General features: G+C 42.8%; 1 protein-coding gene across 1 annotated transcript in view; it reads left to right on the top strand.

Moving 5' to 3' along the window:
* BPIFC (BPI fold containing family C) overlaps positions 1-17600 on the top strand; it is a 56068-nt gene extending 38468 nt beyond the window's left edge. The window contains exons 11-18 of the mRNA XM_027965837.3: positions 724-900; positions 2049-2102; positions 3271-3441; positions 4091-4158; positions 13583-13625; positions 15229-15292; positions 16043-16119; positions 17009-17600. Coding sequence (XP_027821638.3) covers positions 724-900; positions 2049-2102; positions 3271-3441; positions 4091-4158; positions 13583-13625; positions 15229-15292; positions 16043-16119; positions 17009-17128 — 774 coding nt within the window. The 3' untranslated portion in view covers positions 17129-17600. The remainder of the gene's footprint in view (positions 1-723; positions 901-2048; positions 2103-3270; positions 3442-4090; positions 4159-13582; positions 13626-15228; positions 15293-16042; positions 16120-17008) is intronic.
* The last annotated feature ends 1518 nt before the right edge of the window (positions 17601-19118 follow it).

Raw genomic sequence — 19118 nt, 5'->3', positions numbered from 1 at the left:
CGGTATGTTGTAAATATTGATACTTCTACTTATTCCTAACTCTCAGCTTAGTGAATTTAACTGAGGGCTGCTGATCTTGGTCAGGGCCAATAGCATATAATAATGGTGTTTGCTGATTCTAGAAAATGTAACTGTGGTTACATTTAGTTTGCTCCAAAGTTAATATCATTGTTTTTTTAAATGCATACAGACTTATGTTTCAAGGACTCAGTCATTCAAATCAGTTAAATGTTACACAAGACACCATTTTGTAATAACAACCTATAGCTAATGAGGTCAGCATTTTAAAATGTCACTAAAACTCTTTAAGCCACATAGCGTCCTGGGTCCTTTTGTGTCTGTGATGCCCCAGATGCTCAGAAGTCATGGGTTTTGTAGATCAGAGGTTTGACATCTCTAATTCTCTATGTGGCACTTCGGGAACTATCCAGAGCTGTCCCCACCAGACACAGGCACTTGCCTTCCTTTCTCTGAGAAGGGGACCAAAAAGGACATTCTCACCAGATTACATCCTAGGGTGAACAAGACATGCTCAGATGTGCTCAAGAAGTCATCAAAGCATTGAAACATAGTCCGTAGTCAAGGAGTCAGAGGACTCATGGTTTTCTCATCCCTACTGAGTTTCTGCGATTTTCCATATTCTGGCTTGAGTGGGTCCACCTCCTTTTAATCCTGCACAGCTGAGTCTTCCCCTAATACACTGGTCTTTCTATTTCCCCACAGGGCGTTTTCTACCCGTTGAAAACTCTTCAATATCCCCCCTTCCCATCAGTTCCTTTTGTGCTCCCGGAACGCAGTGACTCTATGCTCTACGTCGGGATCTCCAAATATTTCTTTAAGTCTGCGTCCTATGCTTATTTTACAGCTGGGGCTTTCAGCTTCACTCTCACCACAAAAGAGGTGAGGAATGTTAATGGATGATAACAATCTACACCGACATTTGATCTTATTTTAAGTATCCCATTACGGGGGTTGTTATGTTCTTATTCCCGGGCCTTTGTAGACACTATCACTTCTAGCAGGATGATGAATAAAGGGATTGCAGAATGAATGTTGATATTAGTTGGAGAGTTGCTGGCTTTCCAGTTCCGCCAGTTTCAGCTTTTTATGTTCTTCTAGATTGATCTTAAATAATACTAAGAACCCCCTTCACTACTTATTACCTGTGATGAATACCTGTGAAATTTTGGCAGTTTCAATGTACCTCACATCTCTATGCCAGATTTTCATCATTTGGAAAATGGGAATAATAATAAATCCTTACACATAGGGTTGTTTGGGGCATTAAAGAGCTTTAAATATATGTGAAGTATTCAGGCCAATACCTAACACAGAGTACATGCTCCATACGTGTTTATTATTATTGTTTGTGTTATGCCAACATAAAGATTTCTCCTATTGGTAATTACAGTTGACATCTACAATGATCAGTGAATAGCACAGATATTCACTGATCCTCTTTGTCACGCCCTCCCTTTTGTAACGAGAACACTTTCTCCAGCCAGTCACCTAACAGCTTTCACTGAGCATCCCTTATGACTCTTTCCATTCTCTAGGTCCAAATTATACATGTAGTTATAAATCTTATGTTCAAAATGCTGGTGGCAACACCAGCTCCCAGACACCGCTGAGAATGAGATATTTCTAGTTTCAGGCTTGAAAACCGTTCATCTGTGAAGATAAATTGCTTATGCATTGTTTATCTCAGTAAAGTCTGAAAATGAGGGCAATAAAACAAGACTTCTTGTTAACCACTGTAAAACATTTACCTCTGGGTCATACCTATATGATGTACACTGTGTTCCCAAGGTTAAAAGGTACTTTGCAAAGCGATGTAACTTCCTGTGTGGACCTAAGGGCCCACTTTACTTCTGTGGGCCTCTGAGTTCCTGTGGTTGGGCTATGAAATGATAGATCACCTTCAAACACTAAGCATTTCTGGTGCAACAGCTTCATGATTCATAAAAATTATAGAGAATGCTGCATTTTCCCTGAAAATACAAGCCAGGTATAAACCTTCCAGTGACACGATGTTCTTCATTTTCCAGATTTCCAACCATTTGCTTCACAACTCTCAAGCCCTTGGCAACATGCTCACCCGGGTGAGTGCTCAGGGTTTGGCTCCTTAATGGTGTATTTGCTTTCATTGCAGTTACTTCTGGAAGACTTTGTATTCCTTTTTGGTTCAAGCTTGCATCCGTATTTCCCTTCTTAAGAGTTTTGTCCTTTAAAAAGTACTTATTTATTTATCATGCCACATGCGGGATCTTTAGCTATGGTGTGTGAGATCTATATCATTCCCTGACCTGGGACTGAACCCAGGCCCCCTACATTGGAAGCATGGAGTCTTAGCCACTGGACTACCAGGGAAGTCCCAAGAGTTTTGTCTTTTAATCAAATATCAAACTGAACAATGCAAGTTTCTAGTGAAGACATTGTAAATTCACAGAATAAATCCTCTGCTCCTTTTGTAAGTTCCACCACACTTGAAATAATTAGTTGAAGTGGGAAAGGAAGGAACAGGGCTTACATTTGTGACCTTAGTAATAGTAGTGTTAGCCACTCAGTCGTATCCAACTCTTTGCGACCCTATGGGCTATAGATTGCCAGGCTCCTCTGTCCATGGAATTCTCCAGGCAAGAATACTGGAGGGGGCTGCCATTCCCTTCTCCAGAGGATCTTCCCGACCCAGGGATCGAATCTGGGGCTCTCGCATTCCAGGCAGATTCTCTACCATCCGAGCAACCAGGAGCCCATTTGAAACCTTAGCAAAGCAACTACTAAGATCATGGTGGCGTGGCACCTGAGTATTGGGCACAGTGTATTGAAAGGCTGCGGTTTGCCATGGAGGACCCAGAGGTGCTTGTGTAGCATCCTGGGTTTAGAGCAAGGATCTTAAGTCAGATAGACCTAGACTTGAACCCTAGTTCTACGACTTATCTGCCTGAAACCTTGAGAAAATTACTTAATCTCTCTAAGGCTCACTCTCTTTAGCTGTGAAATGGGAATCCTGATAGAACCTGCCTCACAAAGATTTTGTGGAGATTGAATGAAATAATACTGAGAGTCCTGACATGTGCCTGACACACAGTATATGTTCAGTACCTGCCAGCTGTTCTTATTGCTATGTTGTTATTGGTATTATTATTAAAGAGCTCTTTTCTAACTGTGATGATGTAAGATTAATCACCACAGGCCACCCCAGATTTGTGATAGCTCCTCTTCATCTCATGACTCCCGATCTCTGTCTCTTTCCCTGAATGTGGACAGATTGCAGAACTCTACATCTTGTCCCAGCCCTTCATGGTACAGGTCACGGCAACAGAGCCTCCTGTGATCAGCTTACTACCAGGTAACTTCACCCTGGACATCCCCGCCTCCATCATGATACTCACCCAGCCCAAGAACTCAACTGCGGAAACCATCGTTTCCATGGACTTTGTAAGTCTGTGGGGTCAGGAGGGCAGCCTATGGATACCAATCCTGTCTGTGCAGTAGACCACTGACCTGGAGGCTCTGCCGAGTGTTTGGAAGGATGGGATGAGCTCCATCAATTAGGGGAGGGGGCCGGGTTGAGACTGAGGTAGAGGAAGTTATGGAGGCCAGCTCTCATTCAATAGCTCCCAACCCTTCCCCACATGCTGTGTGCCCTTTCCTCTGCTTCAGTTACATTAATAACCAAATTTCTTTTTTTTTCAAATAAGTCTATCAGGGTGGAGTTCAAGTTTATTTGAGTAGATGAAGGCCAAATGCAATCTGAGAGAAAATGACTGAACAATGTACCTAAGTGCGATGCTACACACACACACACACACACACACACACACACACATACACACACACACACACATACACATGCATGGAAAAGACAGATTAGAAGAAAATGAAAAATAACTTAAAGGAGATCTTCAAACAGAAAGTCTTTATAGTTAGTCTTCCTACCTGCAAGGCAGTATTTTCAAGCGCTGTTTCTTTTTAATATTTTTTTTAGATGAAAGTAAAGTTTATGTTTCTGCTCTGGCTAGTGATATTTGTGGCCAAAATGGACAAATTCACTCATCTTACTAATGAGTGCCTTTGTTCTCTGCAGGTTGCTAGTACCAATGTTGCCCTGGCTATTCTGGGACAAAGACTGATCTGCTCTTTATCTCTGAACAGGTAAGCTCAGTTGATATGACTGTTGGATGGTAGTAACAAGTGAATCAACAGGCCAAGAGACAAGTGAACATTCACAACACAAGTGAAGTTATCATCCAATAGACATGAATCATTGAGCATTTCTCCTGTAACAGTCCAGATAATTTCAAAGTATGGACCTAACTGAAAATTGTATTATAAATTGTTTTTCTTCCCAATAAACAATATTCAGATAAATCTGGCAACAAAATTAGCATAAGTTTAATTCTACAATGTAAATTCTCATTCTAATAGTATAGCAATAAAAAGTGAATTTCCTTTTCAACAAATTTAAAATAGATGCTATTGAAGAAAGAGAATGAAACTTTGAGGTCAAGGAATGAAGTTTCAAACCCCTGCTCCCTGGTTCCAGAACCATGATCAAGTCTTTTAACCTCTTTGAACCTCAGCTGCCTTATCTGTAAAATAATGAAGTCGTAAAGAATCACTTCTGAGTTACCTTCAGTCTCTAACATTCAGATCCCATTACTAGAGTGTAGAGTTTAGCTAGACCATGCCCCATGGCCTGGCTGGCTCTCAAATGCAAGCCATGCAGTGTGAAAGAGCTGGAGCACGTCATGTACACAGATCACTGAACACTAACTGCCACTGGGAAGGATCATCTTCAAAGCCCATTGTCTTTAGCCCTTATAAAGCCCGTGGAAGTCATGAACCAGACAACCTAGGAGTGAGGATATACAGAATCAGATAGCACAGATTAAATCCATGAAAGGAGGAAGAGGAAGCAATAAAATAGACAAATCAGAATCTAAAAAGACTGGGAAACCAACAGAGGAGAAAAGTCAATCACCATAAGTCAACTTGATGGCTAAGAAGACTATTGTAGGAACATGGAAAATATGTTCAGGAAAATAATACAAAATGAAATAAGCAGAATATAGAACTGTATAAACACAACAATCAACCATGTAAAACAGCTTTCCATCCGACTAGAAAGTGAATTACAAATGAAGGATTGTGTTAGGATATGAGATTATGAGTCAGCTGTTTTTTAAAAAAAATTTTAAAACTGTGTTGCTTTTCCAATAAAAGGAGTGATAAAAGCAAAAAGTAGTGTGGTTTCCCAGAGATAAAAGGTTTCATGAGGGCTTTCTCCTCAACTTTACCCAGGTTTTCAAAGAAGGACTGACTTCTCCATTAATAGACATGGTGCCCAGAGCCTATGAAACTTCAGGGACTCATGAAAATGTTTTAATATATTTTAAAATAAGAAATTTAAAATGAATTCAATCCAGACTGTACTATACCATGACTTTATAACACATCAGTCTTCGAAGATCAGTTTTAATTTTTTGTTTGCTTGTTTTTGTTTTGGTTTGTTTTGTTTTTGTGGAGGAAGAACTCCCAAAGGCTTCAGGCCTCCAGATGTCATGATGTAGCCCTGTTTCTAGAAGATCAAGGCTGATGAATTTCTTAACCCTGATGGGTGATCTTTGAGATGGCAGTTTTAATGGTTGAGAGGGTAGAAGCCAGAGAGCAGGAAGAGAGAGGGGAAAAGGATGGAAGTGAGGAGCTGGCAGTATCTGAGCTAGGCCATGAGAAAGGACAGAATTTGGAAGCTGGTGTGCCTGAGTCACAGTACTGTGAGAGCTGCAAGATGGAGACAGCAGGGCATTAAACTGAGCACGGAGTCCTTCTGAGCACTGCACAGGTCACATGCATTGAGTCTGAGGGTGGTTCCTGCTGTGGTACAACAGCAAGCCTCAGGCAGTGAACAGACTGGGGGCAAGGCTGGTGGGCCTGGCATCGCTCGGGTCCAGCCAGACCCAGAAGCAAGGCTGCAAAGGAGCAGAGCTGGGCTGACAGAATGCTTTAATCTTTGGCAGCAAGAGTGGTAACCCTGTCTCCCACACGCCCACGCCTCTGCTCCTGGGCTCTGGGAGAGAGGCTTTGCAGGGGGAGCTGGTTTGCTAGGTGACATCATAGAGGGGCTTCCCAGGCGGCACTAGGAAAGGCGGCATTGTAGTAAAGAATCTGCCTGCCCCAATGCAGGAGATATGAGATGTGGGTTTGAGCCCTGGGTGGGGAAGATCCCCTGGAGGAGGGCATGGCAACCCACTCCAGTATTCTTGCCTGGAGAATCCCATGGACAGAGGAATCTGGTAGGCTACAGTCCACAGGGTTGCAAAGAGTCAGACACAACTGAAGCCACTTAGCATTCAGGCACACACACACATCATAGAGACACAGCAGGAGGAGGTGTAAAGAGGACGGGGATCAGTGAAACACCCCTGAGAAGAACCAGGGGACACACGGCCTCTGAACATATCCCCCCAGAACACATAGCCTTCCTAACCATCCTCTCCTGAGGGTGGCTCTCTGGAGCTGCTCAGGGCTGGCTCCCTAGATATAAGATGTAGAAATCAGAGGCGAATCCAAGGTGGAGAGTTTAGAGCGGAGGTGAAATCACAGGCTCAGAATAGCTGGTTCAGGTCCTAGCCCAGATATCATTAGCTGTGGGATCTCAGGCAAGTTTCCTAATGTCTCTGGGCCTACATTTTCTCCTCTATAAAATGATGTAGTATAACCTACTTTAAAGACTTGTAAGGAATACGTGAGTTAATAAATGTAAAGTGCATGTTTAGTGTCTTTAAAAAAAAAGATGGCAATTTAAAACTTGGATGCTGGCTTCAGTCAAGGGAAGGCAATATTCAATTATTCGAGTATTTCAAGAGTTTTATTCAGAAAATACCTCACTCCTCTGCCTCCTGCCCAGTGATGGCTACTAGAGAAATAGCCTTTTGCTCTATTATTTATAACTACTCTTCATTATTGAGCCTTTACTATCTGCTGGTCCTGTGCCAAGCACCACACATATACTATTTAAACCTCACAGCCTGTATCTCCAGAACCCAGCACCATGTCTGTAGACTGAATGATTAATCCTAGAGGAAGCTTATTATCCCCATTTTATGGTTTATATGGGTCAATTAACTAAGTGTTAACCAACATAAATGGACTGCCAGATATTTCTCCAGCAAACATGGTTTAATTTGGGACAAGCAGAGAATTGCATTTTGGGGTCTATAACCATGGAGAGACTTGTACAAGCCCCCACACGGCAAAGGAAGGAGAACCCTTTTACAGAGGGGACAAGGAAGTCAAGAGGGCTGTACTAAAGAGTCCATAACTTTTCTTCAACTGAATCCTTGCTAGAAAATAAGAGGAGGCTTCCTTCTTCCTATTGGACTCTCTGTTGTTCCAGGGTATGAGCGCTCCCCCTTCTGGTTTCCTGACTCTATTTAATCAAGCTTTCTGTTTATTAATAGTTTTTTACATGAGTCACAGAGCTATTGAATGGCAGAGCTAGAACTTGAATCTGAGTGAGTCTTCAGAGCAATGCGTGTTTGTTTACTTGCTACATTATATTATATTCGATGTGATTAATAGCCAAGACTTAGAAAATGACACTTAGACCTTCAACTTATAAAATAAATATCCTTGCCTGGAGGAGGAAACTAAGAGCATGGAGTCAGGTTAAACTGAAATAGGCAGCAAGTCCTTTCTCAATTTTAAGTACTGATAGAAAAAAAGAGAAGACACTGGCATTGCATGTCCTAAAATGGTAAAAGCGCACAGCCCTTTTCTCATTGCATTAAATGAAACTCGGCCAAGGAAAGCTAAAGAAGCGAAAGCTGGAGTATTAGTAACAAACTTGACTTCTTTGGTATGTCCAATTAGAAGCACAGGCTCTGGAGTCAAGCGTGTCTCATTGTGAATTCTGCCTCAGTCATTTGCTGACTTGTGACCTTGTACAAGTCCACTGACCCCTCTAAGAATCAGTTTCTTCCTCAGCATAACACAGCCCCTGTTTAGAGTGTCGTATTGCTGAAGTGAAGTCACTCAGTCGTGTCCGACTCTTTGTTACCCCATAGACTGCAGCCTGCCAGGCTCCTCTGTCCATGGGATTTTCTAGGCAATAGTACTGGAGTGGATTGCCATTTCCTTCTCCAGGGGATCTTCCCAACCCAGGGCTCGAACCCGGGGCTCCCGCATTGTAGACAGAGGCTTTACCGTCTCAGCCACCAGGGAAGCCACTGGTAGAGATGAGAATGTGTGAAAAGCACAGCTCCCAGCACATAATCAGTGCTCAAGAAACTTTGTTGTAACTAGTGGTAGGGCTTTATTCTTTCCCCATTCTGGGATCAAAGTTTGGCCAAATAAAACGGGAAAAATTGGTCCGAAGAGACATGACAAGTCAGGAGGATCTTAAAAGCTGCAGAGTTGGCCTTCGGGGTTACAGCTCTTTCTACATTTGAGTCCTTTTTTTTTTTTTTTAAACGGTTCTATTTGGAGGTAACTCCAGTCCAGATTGGTCATGTAATAGGTGTTTTTGAGACTAATTCAGAGACTAAATTAAACAACACTTTCCCTTTTTTGGCCTTCATACAGATCACTTAATTCTAACCCTTTTTCTTAATCACGTGTAAAGCTCAGGGCAATCCAGTGCACATGACTGCTCAACCATTTAGAGTTTGGAACATTTTTTTGACATTCCCATAATCAAGAATTTGGATGCTCCCAAACTGCACCCCACCCCACTACCATACACACAGGTGCGTGTGCATGCATATGCGTACACACACACACACACACACACACACACACACAGTTGCCCTACTACCTCTCCCACGCAGCACCATCAGAGAATGCAAATATAGCTGACTACAAGCAGATAGTATCACACCCAACTCGACTTCTCACAGTTGGGCAGATAAACATTTCCCAGCGTGAGCCATCTGGTGAGAAACAGAAAGGAAAACAGGTCTGGGAAGAATGGATTCAGTTTCTGTTGGAACGGTGCTCAGACAGGCCAGCAGAGCTCAGGCTTGGCAACCGGGCTGATTTCCGTCTCCACCCTCCCACTGAACTACGGTTGAGGCCAGGGGAAAGGAAGGCCACAGTGGGAGCCCCTCTTGGAGAAGCAACCCCCAATGATTTCTTCCCTTTCTCCCAATCTCATTGGTGGGAGGGCAGATTTCTAGATTGCAGAAAGCAATGGAGTTAAAATACTGGGAAACTTTTCCTCAGAGAGAGAATCCTTTACTTCTGGAGGAGGCTCAACATATGCCTCCCCTCAAAAGTGTTCATCATTGGATTAAATTCACAGCCTAGGGTTTTCAAGATCTTCAGCATCTGGTCCTACCTTTCAAACCAGCCTGTCTTCCCTCCCTAAAGCGAACATACTGCTCAGCTGCCTCACCCTCAAGGTGACCTCAGTCCATCGGACCAGTGGTCCCCAACCTTTTTGGCACCACGGACTGATTTTGTGTAAGACAAGATTTTTCCATGGACCGGGGTGGGGGTGAAGGGATGGGGAGAGATGGTTCAGGCAGCATTGCCAGCAGTGGGGAGCAACGGGGAACAAACGGCACTGATTGCCACCCGTGGCTGACCTCCTGCTGGGCAGCCCCGTTCCTAACAAGCACCAGTCCATGGCCCAGGGGTTGCGGACCCTGAAATATACACTTTCCCATCCATCTTTTATCTGCTCATTTATCCATACATACACTCAGTAAGAATTTATAGAGCACCAAGTATATGTTCTGCCCTGTTCTTAATACAGAGAGTTGAGAGAAAAACAATAGTTTCTACCTTCTGGGTCCTCAGCTTAGTGAGCAGAATACTCAGATTAACAAGCAATTACAGTACTGGGTGCTAAGCAACAGGTGCTTGTACGTGGTAGTATACAGAGTGCTTCTCTCAAAGGACAGTTTATTTTCCTCCCATATTATACACACACACACACACACAATCCACTCTGGTCTTATCACCTTTTCGCACCTTCCCAGAATTCCTGCAACAAGTAGTGTGTAAACCCATAAAACAGCACCTGAATACAAGCTGTTTTGTAATATCCTATAATTGTTTTCTGCACATACAGCTTCTCCCCATCCCTCAAAAATACAGATATCAATAAAATTCTTCACATTGCCTAGCACATTACTGAGCATAGAAGAAGCACCTGGGATCCTCACCCTGCCAATCTTTTCTCCGTGTGCAACTAGAGTGGTCTTTACAGAGCACTGACATCCCCCGCCCCTCCTTAGAAACCTTCCATAGATTCCTTTCCAGATAAACATGAAATTTCTAACATGGCCTGAGTGGTCTAGCCTGGTCAGACAGCCAGCCACAGTCTGTCTGTCTAGCATCAAACTGCAGCTCTCTCCCTAGCTTTCTGTTCTCTCTACGCAGACCTTTGCAACCTCTGCCCAGACCCCTTCCCCCTTCCTTCTCCATTTTGCCTTTTTAATCCTGCTCATCCTTCTTATGCCAACTCTAGGACACAGCCCTTCCTTGGATACCTTACTGCATCCACCAAGTTAGATCAGGTTCTTTTGTCATTTACCTCAATGAACGCATTTCTTTCCTTCAGAGTTTTTATCTAACCTTTAATTAAGCCTTCATCAGTGCGATTGTTTGGTTAACGTCTGCCTTCCCACTGGGCTGCAAACTACATGGGATAGTGACTGTGTTTGATTTTTACTCACATTTCTATCTCTGGTCCCAGTTCCAGGGCTGACATTTACTAGGTATTCAATAGATATCTGCTAGAAGAGTCAACGAGTGAATGAGGGAAAACTATGTGTGATATATGTCACGCTCTGTACTCAGTCCTAGGAATACAAAGGGAATTCAGACTGGATCTCAACCCACAGGGAGCTTATAGTCAGAGGGCAAAGCGAGAAGCAATTATTATAGGGACTGCGTGCAGGGATTCATTGTCAACGTCTGCCACGGCCACAGGGTTGCAGGAAAGGCATTGCCAGTGTCTGCACTTTGGTCCACTCGGCCTTCAGCATGCCACACTTGCTACATTAACTCAGAATATGAAGAAAATTTTTCTTTTGCTGTGTTTTAAAATTTGCAGTTTAGCTCTGGTTTTCGATCAGAGCAATAAACCTCCAAAACGTTCCTTTCTTTTTCTCTTCTCTTCTTTCTTTCTGCCATGTGGCACGCAGGATCTTAGTTCCCTGACCAGGGTTCAAACCCGCACCCCCTACAGTGACAGAGTGAAGTCAACCACCAGACAGCCATGGAAACCCCCAAACCCTTAAAAATAGGCTTTACCTGGACTATCAAGTCTAGTGGTTAAGACTCCATGTTTCCAATACAGGGGATGCAAGTTCAGTCCCTCGTGGGGGGACTAAGATCCTGCATGCCATGTGGCATAGCCAAAATTAAATAAAATAGGTTATACTTTAATATGCCTGAAACATAGAACTATTTGAGCTCCCTTTCTCTCCAGCTACTCTGTATTTCTCTAATAAAAATTAGCTGCTAGTAGCAGGACTTTAGGGCTTCCCTGGTGCCTCAGACTGTAAAAAAATCCGTCAGCAATGCTGGAGACCTGGGCTCAATTCCTGGGTTGGGAAGATCCCCTGGAGGATGGTATAGCAACTCACTCCAGTATTCCTGCCTGGAGAATCCTCATGGACTGAGGAGCCTGGCGGGTTACAGTGCATGGGGTCGAAAAGAGTCAGACGTGACTGAGCGAATATACACAGCCCAGCACTGCAGGGCTTGAAGTAACAGGTTAGGGGCCAAGTGCAGAATACAAGGTCAAAGGAGTGAAGTTGGTTGCCACCTAGTGGTCTGAGTTGAGCTTTTGTGTTTTTCAGAGCCAGGACAGGAAGAGTTTAGTTAGTGAGACTTGTCCATTAAATGGCAACCCACTCCAGTACTCTTGCTTGGAAAATCCCATAGACTGAAAAGCCTGGTAGGCTACAATCCATGGGGTTGCAAAGAGTCAAACACGACTGAGCGACTTCACTTCACTTCAAACTAGCAGGGTAAATTGAGAACTAGGAAACAGAAGTAATCCCAGGTGGCCCAGTGGTGAAGAATCCGCCTGCCAACTCAGGAGACACAGTAGACACACGCGTCCCATCCCTGGGTCGAGAAGATCCCCCGGAGTAGGAAATGGCAACTGGCTCCAGTATTTTTGCTGGGATAATCCCACAGACAGAGGAGCCTGGTGGGCTACAGTCCACAGGGTCTCAAAAGAGTCAGACACGACTTAGCAACTGAACACGCGTGCCCAAGAAGAGGACAGCTGGTTTGTAGGAACCTCAGATGGTAACCACTCATGGTTTGGGGATGTCATGGAAGAACAGAAAGGAGACTCACAGGTGTGTTCCTCTCTCGTGTAGGCCGAATTTCTAGACTGCCCTAGACTGTCCCTCATAAGAAGCAGGTTGACCAGGGGGAGGCATCCACCTCACATTTCCCCAGCAGTATCTTAAAGTGATGTTCAACTGCTCAGCTTACTTCCTTCAAGGATGCCTTAAAAATTCTGGTCTTCACTTTCTAGTAAGATCAATCTGAGCCACAGGGCCTCTGATATCATCTCTTTTCTGTTTTTTTTTTTTTTAATTTATTTTTTTGGCCGCACTTCAGGGCATGTGGGATCTTAATCTCTCAACCAGGAACTGAACCTGCACCCCTTGAGATGGAAACACTATATCTGAAAAGTTCCCTCTGGTACCATTTCTGATCCTTGTCAGAATTAACAGTCTTTCTAGTTTTTGCTCTTAGCTGTCACTTTAAAGAAACCTCAAAGCCTAATTCATACTAACATGATATTGGCTGATAATAAGCAAACTTACCTCTTCCATGCACATTTATTTCTTAAATGTTATAGCAGAAATATTTTTGGGAGAGGCACAGCCGAATAAAGTGGCCACACCTTATTGAAGAGGGGCATAGATAGGGAGACACTTAGATGTTGTTTGTGAACTCCTTGATCATCAGTTTTCTTGTCTGCCAAAGGGGCAGTAATAGTAGCATCACTCACAGAGTCATTGGGAAGATTGTATTTTAAATGTTTATATAGCTTCTAGAAGAGTCCATGTCACCACCACTCTCGTCATCACTGTCATTGTCATATTTATTAATAAGGGGCCAGTCTAACTTGGGGAAGTTACAAGGTTGAGTTTAGGGCAAGAAGACTTAAAGACTGCTTGTTAAGAATGTTCTGGGAAATTCCCTGGTGGCCCAACGGTTAGGGCTGGTTACTATCACTGCCAGGGCCTGGTCTGACTCCTGGTAGGAGGACTAAGGTGTCAAACACTGCATATCTCAGCCAAAACAAAAGTGTTCTGTGTTTCAAGTTGGCAACAGTTAAGTCCCTTACAGCGAATGCACTTGGGCAACCCACCTTGTTTCCTTTTCTCCTGCGCTGCTTATTCAGCAGCAAATATGGGGGGAAGATGTACTAGAACTCGATGTTCTCACAAGTTTGTGTGGCTTCTGAATAATAACTTATTGAAGGGAAAAAATTGTTTCTTTTTATCTCTGTTTCTTTCTACTGATGTGGTTGTTCTTAAGCCTTCCCTCCTTGAACTTGTTCCTATTGTTTTTTGTTGTTTTGTTTCATTTTCAGATTCCGCCTTTCTTTGCCAGAGTCCAATCGCAGCAATATTGAGGTAAGAATCAGTGCTCTCCAAGCTCCCACCTAGGGAAAAAGGAGAAATCTATATAGTAACTGGGTAATTGTTTTCTTTGCCTCTTAGTGTAGGCTTTGATTTTAAAATTCTTTATGTAGCTACACATCCACCAAGCCCATTAACCATTAAGCAAGAGAGGAATTCCCTTGTATATATTCAAAAAGACTTTTATGATTGTTAAGACTATGTAATGCTAGGGGAGGGAACAGACATTTTCAGGAACATGTCATTTTTTTGGATAAAATAATCCCCTAGAGCTTACGATTCAGACCACCAAAGGATGATGCCCTAAATGAATTGTTAGGCATGGCTCAGTTTGTTCTTCAAAGGTTTTCTACCCATCTCCTAAAATTAAGTTAAGGTTGGTTGTGTAGATGCCTCTTTGGAGTGGTCTAGCTTGGTGACCTCCTAATTGGAAGAACTCATCCCAACATACAACTTGGAAACCCTCTGCCCCAAGCTTCAGGAAGATCAGCCAAATCACCAATTTATGTCTCTACCTTGTCTCTACATGTCACTTATGTTATAGAGAAATGGTTCTCAGTTAGGGTCAATTTTCCCCTTCAGGAGCATTTAGCAATGTTTGTAGACATCTCTGAAAAAAAATGACAATGGTGTATATAGGGAATTTTACATAATATTAACTTGTTTAATCCTGGTAAAACCCCAAGGGATTAGTATTATTATCTTCACTTTATGGTTGAGGAAATTGAGGCACAGAGAGGTTAAGGAACTTCCCCAACATCACACAGTAAGGTGATCAAAACAAGAGATACACCTAGGAAGTCTGCTTCAGAACCATCCTTGCTAAGCTGCAAAAAGGTTATTATTGCTAAGCATATAGGATGCTTAAAAAACATTCATTAAATGAACTGAAGTTCATCATAGTCTGTTTTTAATACCTGAGTCTTCCCAGGAACCAGCAGTTTGCTGAAGTGAAAGTCGTTCAGTCATGTCCAACTCTTTGCAACTCCATGGACTATACAGTATATGGAATTCTCCAGGCCAGAATACTGGAGTGGGTAGTCTTTCCCTTCTCCAGTGGATCTTCCCAACCCAGGAATAGAACCAAGGTCTCCTGCATTGCAGGAGGATTCTTTACCAACTGAGCTATGAGGGAAGCATTTTGCTAAGATTATACAACTACTTAGTTTATTAAAGATAAATTGCATGCTCTGGTGGTGCCATTGACTATAGAGCATAACACAGGGAAACTCCTACGAGGGGAGTTCCTAATAAATTAATGAAAGACCACTAACTAGAATATCTATTGGCCATTCTAGATTGTCTTACTTGCCACATTTGCTGCCATTGTGTGGCCCCTCTGCATTTTTGTCACCATGATCCAGTGTAGAGAGGCAAAAATGCCCATCTTCAATGAGGAACAAAAATTAGGAAACCCTACAAAAATGGTTTTCCACAAAATAGATTTCCGTGTCTGGAAACCTAGAATATGTCTATGGGGAATGTTGATTATTGCTGCCCATTCTGATAAGGTCTGGGGAGTGCATGTCCAAACCAGGCATCGTACTTTCAAAATACCCTCATTTAGCAACTGATCCAGTTTCCCCTTTCATTTTAGGTCTTGAGGTTTGAGAATATTCTGTCCTCCATTCTCCACTTTGGAGTCCTCCCACTAGCCAACGGTAAGGGAGTCTGGGGAAACAATGTAACTCGGACACTGGTTACATATTGGGGATTGTCCCGGACTTTCCATCCTGAAGCTTGTACTTGCTAATGTGTTATTATGAATCCAGGCCAGGGCCAGAATTGACAGAGTTGATACCATCAACTATACGGCTTTGAAATTAAATATTCCAGCTTCAAGCCTTGTTAGCAACCCTACTTGCAAGCAAGAACCGCTAACTCTGGTTGAGCTAAGGAAATTAAAACTCTTCTCCTTGGGCAGTCAAGAGTCTCCTTTGGGTCAGCCAGAAATGAGATGAAGCTCTCTTTGAGGGTGTCTCTGTGGTTCTTATGCAAATATCACCACTGGAATAGACAGTGGAATGACAATCCCAGACCTACACTGCAATTGTTCACAAACGGTAGCATCTTGAGTGCAGCTTGGTTAAAATATGTTTTGTATTGGAAATCAAAATATTCTCAGGACCCACTGATTAAGGTATTTTCAAAATACAAGTTGGATGAGTTGCTATCTTTTTCTTTCTGCCATCCAGATACACATAGTTGCAAGTACATTTTTATTAAGCACAGATTAATTAACCATTCTTTCAGGAAAATGCTAGGGATATATCAGAGGGAATTGAAGGCACAGAACCAGGAAGAGTGGAAGGATAAATTATCGAAAAGTTTTTTGTTAGTCTCTTACTAAAAAGTTTACCAAATCTTCCATGCTGGTGCCCAATTATTTCACATCTTATTCTGTATTTTAGCGAAATTACAGCAAGGATTTCCTCTACCCAACCCACACAAAATCTCGCTCGTCAATTCAGATATTGAAGTTCTTGAGGTAAGAATTATCAATATTAATTGCCCCGTTTCTTTTCATCGTAGAATGCCTCTTCCTATTTTGCTCACTTTTTGTTTTATTTTGTTCTGCTTTGTTTTTTCCCAGCCCAAGGAATTTTATAAACGAGATATTTAGCTCTTAAATATCTCTTAAATAATGAAAAGCCCTTAATAGCTCTTAAATAATGAAAAGCCCTTAAACCTGAGTTTAAAAATCACACCAGAAAAACAAAAAACAAAAAACCCGCATTGGACCAAATCTGATTTCCCCCTGAAGCCAAGTTTATCCACGCCACAGTACAAGAAGATGCACTAGTGCCCTTTCTTTTATTTGTTCCACAAGATACACTGTAAGGCTGGGATTGTGAATCCCATTTTATAGATGAGGGCAGGAAGACTCAGAGAGGTGAAAAGGTTTGTGTAGCTGGAAAGGGCATATTCGAGACCAGATTGGCTCTTCCGATTCCCCTAGTGAGCAAACTTTGGACTGAACCAAAGACACTCCTCTGGATTCAGGGATCTGCTGTAAAGTGGTTTCCTGGTCAATCATTATTCACAAACTTCAGAATACCTTATTTCTTCCTTTCTGGGGCTTTTTGGTTTGGGGAGGTAGATGTAAGATACTGACAGAATTCTCCAATCCCATGTACTACTCTGCACCCCCTATTCCCTCCCCATGTCCCCTTCTAGAATTGCTTAAGGTGACAAGAATCCAAAATAGCCGGTTCCTCTGTCTGAGGCATTGACAAGGAGGTGGGGGTAGACGAGGGCATGATATAGTAGGACCCGGGAAGGAAGCCCTGTACCCCTCACCCCTCAGGCAGACTTAGACATCCTATGGCTGCACACCCCCAAGTTTGACGTCGTCCTCGTTGTTGCATCCTTTTCAGGGTTTTCTTTTGATCTCCACCGACCTGAAGTATAAAACATCAAAGCAGCAGCCAGGTTTCCTTGGTTGGGAAGGTCTGCACCTGATAAGTGGACAGTGGAGTGGGAAGCCAACCCCATGATTGCCTGTTTAGACTCCAGGAAGCAAATGGCCCTTAATCCCACAGCTCCTATAAACCCAGAGCCGGAAGACAGTACACACTGGAATTGCAAAGCCCTTGTGGAACGCCGGAAGTTTTCTTTTTCAAGGCCTCAGGAATACAGAGGGAGGCAAACTGGGTGAAAGGGTTAAATCAGGCTGTGTGTGTCCCCATGTGTGTGGAGGGGTAGATGTCTGAACGTGCGTTCATGTTTGAGTGCATGTTTTGTGCTCCTGTGTCTGTGAGATTCTGTGACCAAGAACAAGGTATGTATTACTTCTAAGGTCTGTGAGAAGGTCTCAAATACAGATTTGCATCAGTTGTTGTCAGCGGATGTCCCTTCAGCCTCTTCAGCTCTCTAGGGTTCCCTCCTCCCTGCATACTGAATTTTATGTTTTATATTTACTGCTACTGTCCCCTGTATTTAATTAAAATTGTTTTCTATCAAAGTAAATTTTGCCTTTTCATTTGCGAAGTTTCTTGTCCCTGATTTTTTTGTAATAAAATAAGACAGGTAAGAAGAGAATGTAGTGTCCTTAAGGGTTTTTTGTTTGTTTTTATTTTTTTTTTCTCTCCCACTCTGCACGGCCTTCTGGCTTGTGGGATCTTAGTTCCTTAGTGAGGGATGGAATCTGGGACCTCTTGGAAATGCAGAGTTCCAACCACTGGACCATCGGGAAATTCCCTAGTGTTTTTAATACTACCACAAACTGAGCTTGTACAGATTTCGAAACTTGATTTAAAAAGGGAATATGTTCTCTTTTAGATGTGTCTGGAGAGAAACAGTGATTGCAGGAAACTCTACAAATTGTATCACTTTAAGTTTTAGGCTGTTTTCTCTCTCAAATTAAATGAAATGGCAATGCAGAGTACTAGATAAATCATAGATAGATTAATGTTGTTGGAGCAACAAATCAGTGGGGTGAAATTGGGGCAGAAGAGGAGGAAAGGGGAACTAAATAGAATCCACACTTGTAGGAAATAGAATCCACACTTTGCTTTTGTGATGCTGACAATCCAGTGGGGGAACGGAAGACAGCTGTTTACTGGTGGGCTTACCCAGTGTTTAATCTTCACGACCACTTGTGAAGAATTATTATCCCATTTTATAGAAAAGGAAAAAAAATATTTAAAAGATATTTATCATACAAAGCTAGTAAATAGCAACAGTAAAAATTCAACCCAAGCCTTTCTGAATCCAACGTTGCTGTTCTTTACATGAGGTAGGATTGGAAATAGAAAACACTTAAGGCTCACTTGTTACAGTGAAGAAAAGGCAGTGTGTATAAAAGCACGTTCATAGAGCGCTTGGTCATCAGAGAAGACTAGGCTGGGAAGCCCTAGACATCCACAACTGCCGTGTACTCATCTTTGTGTTGCTCATCCGACCTCAATAGATGTCCTCGTCAGAGCTGTTGGAATAAATGATAAACCGTCATGTTTCCTTCTTCGGAATGCTCTTTTCTGACGAAAGTATTTACTGTGTTCACAAATTCGTTTTGAAACATTACAAAATTTCCGTTGTGATATCTGTTTAAATGTTTCTCTTTCTCACCTGCAGACATCTCTTTCTCCCTCACTCAGTTCAGCGCAGTTAAGTCACTCAGTTGTGTCCCACTCTGCGACCCCATGAACTGCAGCATTCCAGGCCTCCCTGTCCATCACCAACTCCCGGAGTCCACCCAAACCCATGTCCATCAAGTCGGTGATGCCATCCAACCATCTCATCCTCTGTCGTCCCCTTCTCCTCCTACCCTCAATCTTTCCCAGCATCAGGGTCTTCTCAAATGAGTCAGCTCTTTGCATCAGGTGGCCAAAGTATTGGAGTTTCAGTTTCAACATCAGTCCATCCAATGAACACCCAGGACTGATCTCCTTTAGGATGGACTGGTTGGATCTCCTTGCAGTCCAAGGGACTCTCAAGAGTCTTCTCCAACACCACAGTTCAAAAGCATCAATTCTTTGGCGCTCA

The sequence above is a fragment of the Ovis aries genome, chromosome 3 (genome assembly GCF_016772045.2).
Source record: "Ovis aries strain OAR_USU_Benz2616 breed Rambouillet chromosome 3, ARS-UI_Ramb_v3.0, whole genome shotgun sequence".
NCBI lineage: Eukaryota > Metazoa > Chordata > Mammalia > Artiodactyla > Bovidae > Ovis > Ovis aries.
This window is presented reverse-complemented; position numbering and strand designations above follow the sequence as displayed.